The 10,472-nt window shown below is 37.6% G+C and overlaps 1 protein-coding gene across 8 annotated transcripts in view; it reads right to left on the bottom strand.

The window, feature by feature from the left end:
- DLGAP1 (DLG associated protein 1) overlaps positions 1-10,472 on the bottom strand; it is a 322,151-nt gene that overhangs the window by 41,705 nt on the left and 269,974 nt on the right. For all 8 annotated transcript variants that reach the window (XM_027088554.1, XM_027088553.1, XM_027088560.1 and 5 more), the window contains one exon: positions 8,396-8,487. In XM_027088554.1, the coding sequence (XP_026944355.1) occupies positions 8,396-8,487 (92 nt within the window). The remainder of the gene's footprint in view (positions 1-8,395; positions 8,488-10,472) is intronic.

Below are 10,472 nucleotides of genomic sequence, written 5' to 3'. Positions count from 1 at the left end.
TTTTTTTTTTTTTTTTTTTTTTTTTTGCGGTACGCGGACCTCTCACTGTTGTGGCCTCTCCCGCTGCGGAGCACAGGCTCCGGACGCGCAGGCCCAGCGGCCATGGCTCACGGGCCCAGCTGCCCCGTGGCATGCGGGATCCCCCCCCCCGGACTGGGGCACGAACCCGTGTCCCCTGCATTGGCAGGCGGACCCTCAACCACTGTGCCACCAGGGAAGCCCCCTTTATTATCCTTTTAATTTCCATGGGATTTGTGTGATGTCCCCCTCTAATTTCTTTTTTTAATTTCTTTTATTTATTTATTTTTGGCTGTGTTGGGTCTTCGCTGTTACACACAGGCTTTCTCTAGTGGGCTACTCTGTCGTTGAGGTGCGCAGGCATCTCATTGCATTGGCTTCTCTTGTTGCAGGGCACAGGCTCTAGGCATGTGGGCTTCAGTAGTTGTGGCACGCGGGCTTAGTAGTTGTGGCTCGTGGGCTCTAGAGCGCAGACTCAGTAGTTGTGGCGCACAGGCATAGTTGCTCTGCGGCATGTGGGATCCTCCTGGACCAGGGATCAAACCCATGTCCCCTGCATTGGCAGGCGGATTCTTAACCACTGTACCACCAGGGAAGTCCCTTAATTTCTGATATTAGTAATTTGTGTCTTCTTTCTTTTTTTCCTTAGTTAGCCTGACTAGAGGCTTATCAATTTTATTGGTCTTTTCAAAGAATAAGCTTTTGGTTTTGTGGATATTCTATATTGATTTGCTATTTTCAATTTCATTAATTTCTGCTCTAGTTTTTATTGTTTCTTTTCTTCTGCTTACTTTGGATTTAATTGCTCTTCTTCTTCTAGTCTGGTAAGGTGGAAGCATAGGCAATTGACTTTAGATCTTTCTTCCTTTCTAACATATGCATTCAATGCTATAAATTTTGCTCTAAGTGCTATTTTTTCTGCATCACACAAGTTTTGATAAGTTGTGTTTTTATTTTCATTCAGTTCAAAATATTAAAAAATTTCTATTAAGAGTTCTTCTTTGACTCGTGTGTCATTTGGAAATGTATTGTTTAATCTCTAAATATTTTGGAAATTTCCAGCCATCTTTCTGTTATTGATTTCTAGTTTAATTCCACTGTGGTCTGAGAGCAGATATTGTGTAACTTTTACTCTTTAAAATGTATCAAGATATGTTTTGTTGCCCGGAATGTGGTCTATCTTGGTGAATGTTCCATGTGAATTTGAGAAGAATGTGTAATCTGCTGCTGTTAGATGAAGTAGTCTACGGATGTCAATTATATTCAGATGACTGATGGTGCTGTTGAGGTCATTTATGTCTTTTCTGATATTTGGCTTTCTGGATCTGTCCATTTTTGATAGAGGGGGTTGAAGTTTTCAAATATAAGAGTGGATTCATCTGTTTTTCCTTGCAATACTATCAGTTTTTGCCTCATGTATTTTGATGCTCTTATTAGGCATATAAACATTAAAGATTGTTATGTCTTTTTGGAGAACTGAACCCTTTATCATTATGTAATATCCCTCCTTATCTCTGATAATTTCCCTTACTCCAAAGTCTGCTGTCTGAAATTAATATAGCCACTCCTGCTTTCTTTTGACTAGTGTTAATATGGTATATCTTTCTCCATTCCCTTACTTTAAAAAAACAGTTTTTTTAACATCTTTATTGGAGTATAATTGCTTTACAATGTTGTGTTAGTTTCTGCTGTATAACAAAGTGAATCAGCTATATGTATACGTATATCCCCATATCCCCTCCTTCTTGCATCTCCCTGCCACCCTCCCTATCCCACCCTTCTAGGTGGTCACAAAGCAGCGAGCTGATCTCCTTGTGCTATGCAGCTGCTCCCCACTAGCTATCTATTTTACATATGGTAGTGTATATATGTCAATGTTACTCTCTCACTTCGTGCCAGCTTACCCTTCCCCCTCCCCGCATCTTCAAGTCCATTCTCTACGTCTGCATCTTTATTCCTGTGCTGCCCCTAGGTTCATCAGAACCTTTTTTTTTTTTTAGATTCTATATATGTGTGTTAGCATACGGTATTTGTTTTTCTCTTTCCGACTTACTTCACTCTGATCCCCTTACTTTTATTCTTATTTTTTAAAATAAATTTATTTATTTTTCGCTGCGTTGGGTCTTCGTTGCTCCACATGGGCTTTCTCTAGTTGCGGCAAGTGGGGGGGCTACTCTTTGTTGTGGTTCACGGGCTTCTCATTGCAGTGGCTTCTCTTTGTTGTGGAGCTCAGCCTCTAGGCGCACGGGCTTCAGTAGTTGTGACACGTGGGCTCAGTAGTTGTGGCTCACAGGCTCTAGAGCTCAGGCTCAGTAGTTGTGGCACACGGGCTTAGTTGCTCTGCAGCATGTGGGATCTTCCCAGACCAGGGCTTGAACCCGTGTCCCCTGCACTGGCAGGTGGATTCTTAACCACTGCACCACCAGGGAAGTCCGATCCCCTTACTTTTAATCTGTATGTGTCTTTATACTTAACGTGGGTTCCTTGTAGAAAACATAAAATTGGGTATTGTTTTTAATCCAGTCTGACAACGTCTGTCTTCTAATTGGTATATTTAGACAATTGACGTTTAAAGTGATTATTGATATCGTTGGATTAATGTCTACCATATTTGTTAACTGTTTTCTATTTGTTGTCCTACTTTTGTCTTCCACACATTTCCCTCTTTTCTTAGCATGTAAGTTATACTTCTTTTTCACTCTTTTTAGTGGTTGCCCTGGAGTTTTCACTGTACATTTTACAACTAATCCAAGTTCATTTTCAAATAACACTATATCACTTCAAGAGTAGTGCAAGTACCTTATAATAATTAAGTAGCCCTAATTCTTACCTTTCATCCTTTGTATGATTGCTGTTATTCAATTCATTTATACTCAAGAGTATAATATATTCATATATATTTTTCCTATTATTATTTTGAACAAACTGTTATCTGTTAGATCCATTAAGAATAAGATAAATGAAAGTTTTTCTTTTACCTTCACTTTTTCCTTCTCTGATGCTCTTCCTTTCTTCATGTAGATCTGAGTTCCTGGCCTATATCATTTTCCTTCTCTCTGAAGAACTTCTTTTAACATTTCCGCAAGTTGGATCTACTGGCTACAAATTCCCTCAATTTTTGTTTGTCTGAGAAAGTCTTTATTTTTCCTTCCTTTTTAAAGGATAATTTCACAGAGTATAGAATTCTAGGCTGGTGTTTTTTTCTCTCAAATATTAAATATTTCACTCTATTCTCTTCTTATTTGCATGGTTTCTGAGGAAAAGTCACATATAATCCTTATTTTTACCCCTCAATAGGAAAGGTGTCTTTTTCTTCTGGCTTGTTTCAGGAATTTTTCCTTGGTTTTCTTTGAATATGACATGTCTAGGTGTATTGTATTGGGCATTTATCCTGCTTGGCCTTCTATGAGCTTCCTAAATCTATAGTTTGGTGTCTGACACTAATTTGGGGCAATTTTCAGTCACTATTGCTTCAAATGTTGCTTCTGTCCCTTTCTGTCTTTTCCTTCTGGTATTCTCTTTATGCATATGTTCACCTTCTGTAATTGTCCCAGAGTTTTTGGATATTCTGTTCTGATTTTTTTCAGGTTTTGTTTCCTCTTTGCTTCCAGTTTTAGAGGTTTCTACTGTTGTATCCACAAGCTCAGAGATTCCTTCCTCAGCCATGACTCGTCTACTAATGAGTCCATCAAAAGCATTCTTCATTTCTGGTACAGTGTTTCCAATCTCTAGCATTTGTTTTTTATTTTTTCTTAGAATTTCCATTTTTCTGCTTACGTTATTCATCTGTTCTTGTATGCTGTCTGCTGTTTCTATTAAAGTCTTTAGCATTTTAATCATAGTGTAAAAAAATTCCTGATCTGTTACTTCCAACATTCTTTTTTGTTTAATTGCTATCAAACTGTGTAACCCAGATCTTTATTTTAATGTACAAAACCTTTATTTACTTGCCACTTCTCTAAACTGTCATTTAACCTAAAACCTGCATGTCTCCATACCCTCTAAAGAAATGTTTGATTTAGATTCAATTGATTCAACCTACCAAATTTCACCAGTGAATTTATGAATACTTCCTATTATCTCTCCATCTACCCAGCCATCCATCCAAGCTTATTTTTTTCCTGCTTTCAGTATTTTTTTTACTTTTTAAATCTTTTATTTATTTTTTTCACACACACACTGTATTTTATTTTTACAAGAGGTAAATAAACTGACCCCAAGCATTGTAAATGGATGACCACAACAAAAGCAACAATGATTGCAATTACCAAACACGAAACACACTCATACTATGTCATACTATTGACATTCAGTCCAGTAATCCTCCACTGTAACAGCTCCTTTACTTTGCAGTGAAAATTGATTTGTATATTTTTTGCCTCTGAGTCCTTGTGGGATTTTTTTTTTAAATTCAAACAGAAAGTCAAAAATTATAATCATCCTCATCAGTTCACTCAGTCCCATGTAATTAATTTTTTTTATCTTGATCTTTTGTTAGCACTTTTATGAATTCATCAGTTTTCCCTTAGAGTTCTGACAATGCTTATTCATTCAGTTCAGCAGTATAGTCAGTTACCAGAAACCTGTACTTGTCAGAGTCTTTTCCATGAATTCCTTGAAGATGAAACCCTTTTATAGGAACATTTTTGCAAAAGCATCAGAGTACACCCAGACTTCCAACATTCTTGTCATAGATGACTCTGAGGCTAGTGCTTGTTCAGTCTCTGCAAGCTGTGTTTTTTACCTTTTAGTATGCCTTGTAAGTCATTGTTGAAAGATGGACATGATGTACTAGGTAAAACAACTGTGGTGAATAATGGGTTTTTAATAAATGCGGTGGTGAGGTGGTGGGGAGGGGAAGCATTCTCTAGTCCTACGATTAGGTCTTAGTCTTTCAATGAGCCTGTGCCCTTAGACTGTGAACTTCAACAGTGTTTCTCAATCTCTCCCCACCTGCCCCCCACTGCAGGACAGGATGGCAAGAAGGGGCTGGCTGGGGTTAGGTATTTCCCTTCTCCCAGGTAGATTTAGGCTCTGATTAGAAACCCAGCAGATAAGGTTCTGGTAAATTAGTTTCTCCTGCAGGCAGATCTTGTTAAGAACAGAATGCTCTGGCATATTTGAGAATGGTTCCTTTCCCCTCTCTCCATCAGAAGCATGAGAGGATTCTTCTCTGATTTCCACTGTGAGGACCTGGTAGATCTTCTGCAGTTAAGAATCATGAAAGTAAGGAGGCCCCCCTATGACTGGGTCCCTGTAAAAATTTCAACTCTCAGACTTGTCCTCCCTGAGCTGCCAGCAATTCATCAATTACAGTTCATGTTTTCCTACCCTGGTACTGGTTCGCATGGGGCTTTTCTTGTGGGTTTCTACTCCAGCAAGTTGTGATTCTCTGTGTCTGTGAGTCTCTGCAGTACCTAGAGCACTGATTTTTCTTGTGGCCTCACTTCTCTGACTGGTTTAAGAAGAGTTGTTGATTTTTCAGTTTGAACAGCTTTTTTACTTGTTGTTAAAACAGAGTGGTGACTTCTAAGCTCTTCTTTACCTGCTGGACCAGAAACTGCCTGTTGTCTTCTTTTTACATATAAGGAAACCAAGGCAAAAAGATATTTAGTAATTTGATCAAGGCCTCCCAGCTAGTAGGTGGAAGAGTCAGAATTTGAATCTTGGTTCAGGAGCCTGTGTTCTTAACCACTACATCATTGAGGAAAACAAGCAAGTTGGGCTTGTAGGGGAAGGAGGAATATGTTTTCTTACCATGAGATCTTTCATATCTACTAAGTTTACATTTTCAAAACATTTTCTAAAACAATGAAAGGAACATGTGCCAGAAGGGTTGGCTTGAAAATAATGATTACTAAAACTTGAAGTAGATACAATAAGTAAACATTTTAGAGTAAAAGAAAACAAAAATCACTCCTAAACCTACCATTTTTACAGATTACATTCCAGTCCTTGTTCTTCTTTGTGAATATTATATGTGGGTATTATGTCCTCTTTTTCATTTAACATCGTATCATGGGAATTTCTCCCATGTTTCCACATCTTCTTTATAATCACATTTAATAGCTGTATAATAGTCTATCCTGGTGACATGCTATAACTTACAAAAGTATTCTCTTATTGCTTGACATTTGATGATTGACATTTTTCTTTTATAATGATAGGTAATGTTCCACAATTTTTTCCCTTTCACTGAGTGATTTCATTCAGGATAGCCCCATGAATGGAATTCCTGGGTCAATAGATTTGGATAGTTGTATAATTATTGCTAATTTTTGTCATATTAGTTTCCACATTAGGGTTGTACCAATTTTCTGGGCTTCCAGCATTGTGTAATTATATCAGATATAGTAGCATCAAAATGTTATATATATGTATATTGAAAACCTTTTAGATACAAAGGCAGTGTCAATAACAGGAGGCTATAAAATAGGACCCATTCCATGAACTGATGCATGACTTCTTCTCAGATTTTAAGTTTATGTTACATGGGGCCTTGTATATAGGAGACATTCCATAGATATTTATTGAATGGATGGATGATGAACGGTTGGATGGATGACATCCAACTGATTTCTCCTTATTAACACATAAAAGGTTAGTGGCAAAGTTGAACTGACATCCTGATTTAGAATATAGAGTTCTTCCTCCCACTATAACTGCAGTTTTACTTCATTCAGCCAACATTCACTACATACTTAGTATGTGAAAAGCACAGTCTGGAAGCTGGGGGTATTACTCTCAATAAAACATAGTTCCATCCATCATGGTCCTCACAGTTTGACTGGGAAACTCACAAACCTCTCCAGATCAAACTCTCATTTATAAAATGAATGGACTGACCTCAGAAGTCCTTTCCAGCTTCCGGATTCTGTGATCTTCTCAAACTCGAAATTTCCTACTTCTAGATACTAAGTCTAAAGTAAGCTTATCTTAAAGAACAATCTAAAGAAACTGGTGATCCTGGATAGTGACAGGGAGTCTTCTCCCCTTCCTACTCCTCATTTGTTCGTTCATTCATTCATCATTCATTGAGCACGTACTAAACATGAGACACTATTAAGCTCTAGATATAAAAATACCAATAAGTCCTCTTCTCTTAAAAAGTCTATAGTCAAAAGTGCGACGGTTTTTTGAAGAGGGATAGTTTGGCAACACAACAGTACTGCACACAGTGTTTATGTGTGTGTGAGTGGGATCCACTTATTCTACTGTCAGGGAGGGGAAATTTCCCCTTTTCTCCTCTTGAGTTCCTGTGGTTGGACCAATCATAAAACTGACACAAGACAGAGTGTGTCCTGTGGACTGGAGAAAAAGAAACCCATTTAATTTGTGTGCACATAGAGGTCGCATAGAAATGGGACCTAAGAAGTGGCCAAAGCAGATAGCTTTTATATTTTTTAGACAAAGAAGCAATAAATATGAGAGGGATTGACAGGACAAAGAAACTTAGCTTTGGGTTTTAATTAGTAAGGAATTTAAGCAAAGTTTGCGCTTAGGTAGTAAATTAGTAAAGAAGTAACAAGTACCATATGCTAACACATATATATGGAATTTAAGAAAGAAAAAATGTCATGAAGAACCTAGGGGTAAGACAGGAATAAAGATACAGACCTACTAGAGAACGGACTTGAGGATATGGGGAGGGGGAAGGGTAAGCTATGACAAAGCGAGAGAGAGGCATGGACATATATACACTACCAAACGTAAGGTAGATAGCTAGTGGGAAGCAGCCGCATAGCACAGGGAGATCAGCTCGGTGCTTTGTGACCGCCTGGAGGGGTGGGATACGGAGGGTGGGAGGGAGGGAGACGCAAGAGGGAAGAGATATGGGAACATATGTATATGTATAACTGATTCACTTTGTTATAAAACAGAAACTAACACACCATTGTAAAGCAATTATACTCCAATAAAGATGTTAAAAAAAAAAAAAAAGTAACAAGTATGCAGGCTTCTCAGTCCTGAGTCCCCTATCTCTGGTGATAATGGTGTCTTTCTACCTCCCAGTCCAAGGAGAGCACCTTTCACATGGGAAATTTATTTCCTGCTTTCAGGGAGACAGAGAGGAGGGTAAAAGTATCCCTCTCGCGTTGACTGTTTCTTAAGTAGTTTTAATTCAAAATAATCAACGTGCCGTTGAGGCATATTTTGGGCCCCAGCACTACTATTCTAGCTAACATTTAAATGGAGTGGTCTCCAGTATCAAAGTAGAGGAAGGAATCAGCTAATATTGACTCAGGCTCCCCCTCTGAATGCTCCCAGAAGTCAATGGAAAATAACACTGAATCTTCAAGGTTTTTCATAGGGAAAAAATACTTGTACCATACTTGCCAACATCAAGACGAAAGGGGACAAATGCATGTGGACTCACCATTTCTCTTCTTCTACTTGCACTCCTATGGACTGGAACTTACTGGGTGCTTTATTTTCCCCTGTTTTGTTAGGTTCCTCAGCATCATCCACCTGAAGAAATAACCAAAAGTAGAGGTGCTCTATTTTAGTCATCTTGCTTGAAAAACAAAGTCCCATTTCATTAGAAACCTCTATAATATTACTGGAACGTTTTGTGATTTATAACCTTTTTGTTCAATGTTTACGTGTTTGATGAGCAACTTCATTATAATGCACTTGGACTCTGCTGATCTTAGTAAAATGCAGTTTTGTTCATTTCCAAAGTGCCTAATAAACGTCTGTGATTCCTGCATGGACTTGTGAGGATATACTTCCTGTGAGCTCTGTATTAGAAGGGAGCACCTCATGGGATGGTGTTGTTGAAAGTTTTGAATCTGCAAATACCAAAATGCAAAAGAAGGCAGAAATTTCACTTATTGTAGTTAGAATTGTTGACATTGGGAGATTTAGGTATTAACCTTATTAATATAACTATAGAGCATCTTCATTTTTTTTTTCCCCCTTAAATTAAGGAATTGGCTTTGGATATCACTCCGTAGTTTCTAAGTAGCTAGGCATATATTATAGTTCATATAGAAAATGTATCTGTGTATAACTGATAGCTTATGTGACAGATGAGGCCCAACCCAAATTTGAAATAAATTTTATGACTCTTCAGAGCAGTTAGATTTATTCCTCTTTTTTCTCTATGTTTTTAATAGATTAGTTTTTTCTAAATAGAAAGCCATTTAACGTAAGTTGTATAAAACTAAAACACAGAAGTGTATAATGTAGAAAGCAGAAGTGCCCCACGAAGCACGGTCAATCCTTTGATGCATATTTGACCATCTTTTAACGTATGTAGAATATATTATATATAAAAATGATTACTAATACTAAATTTACACAGATGAGATTATACTATATATTTTTTGTGTGCAATCTGCTTTATTCATTAACACTGCTATCTTTTGGACATTTTATCATGTTAGTAAATATAGCTCTAACTCAATCCTTTTGTTGGCTACATAAATACTCCTTTTAATGGTTATGTAAGCAACGTGGGCATCAGGGTAATTTTCTCTCTGCTGTTATTACATTTAGTATTATAATTAATATTTCATATGTATATTTAGAACAATTCTGCAAATACTGTATGAGAAAAATTCTTAGGAGTAGAAATGTTAGATGGAAGTACTGAGCATATTCAACTGTAAGGGATATTGATAAACTGCTCTTCAAAGCATTTATCAGTGTATGGGAATATCCATTTTCCAAATGTTCACCAATATTAAATAGTGGCAAACTTTAAAATTTTTGCTAATATCACAGGTGAAAAATATCTATTAGCCTCTTGTATTTTTATCTGTAAACTGCCTATTTATATCCTTTGCTAGTTATTGTGGGGGTTTTCTTCTTATTGAGTTGTTTATTTTCTTCTTTATAGGATCTCTTTACATCTTATGACCCTTAAACCCTTTCTTGGCTATATATACTGTAAATACTTTTTCCCAGTTTATCGTTTGTCTTTTAAATTTTGTCCTTCATTGTAGAGAATCTTAAATTACTATGTAGTCAGTCTAGCTTTTATGGTTGGGAAAGACCAAAAGTTCTCTTATATTTGTTTTTATGCTTTCATTTTTTTTTTCATATTTAGTTCTTAAATCCACTATCCTGAAATGTTTGTGTAGAAGATACAGAAATTTAATATGTTTTCTGCACATGAATCATCAATTGACCTGGCTCTTTTTATTAACTAATTCATCTCTTTGGTTTGAGATGCCAACTTTATCTTATACCAAATTTTACCCATATATATTTACCCAAACATTCTCATATATAAAAATGTGTTCTGGGGCTTCCCTGGGGGCGCAGTGGTTGAGAGTCCGCCTGCCGATGCGGGGGACACGGGTTCGTGCCCCGGTCCGGGAGGATCCCACATGCCGCGGAGCGGCTGGGCCCATGAGCCATGGCTGCTGAGCCTGCGCGTCCGGAGCCTGTGCTCCGCAGCGGGAGAGGCCACAACAGTGAGAGGCCCGCGTACCGCAAAAAAAAAA

This window comes from Aethalodelphis obliquidens, unplaced genomic scaffold (assembly GCF_003676395.1).
Source record: "Aethalodelphis obliquidens isolate GAN/ISIS:26980383/991018 unplaced genomic scaffold, ASM367639v1 scaffold63, whole genome shotgun sequence".
Classification (NCBI taxonomy): Eukaryota; Metazoa; Chordata; class Mammalia; order Artiodactyla; family Delphinidae; genus Aethalodelphis; species Aethalodelphis obliquidens.
This window is presented reverse-complemented; position numbering and strand designations above follow the sequence as displayed.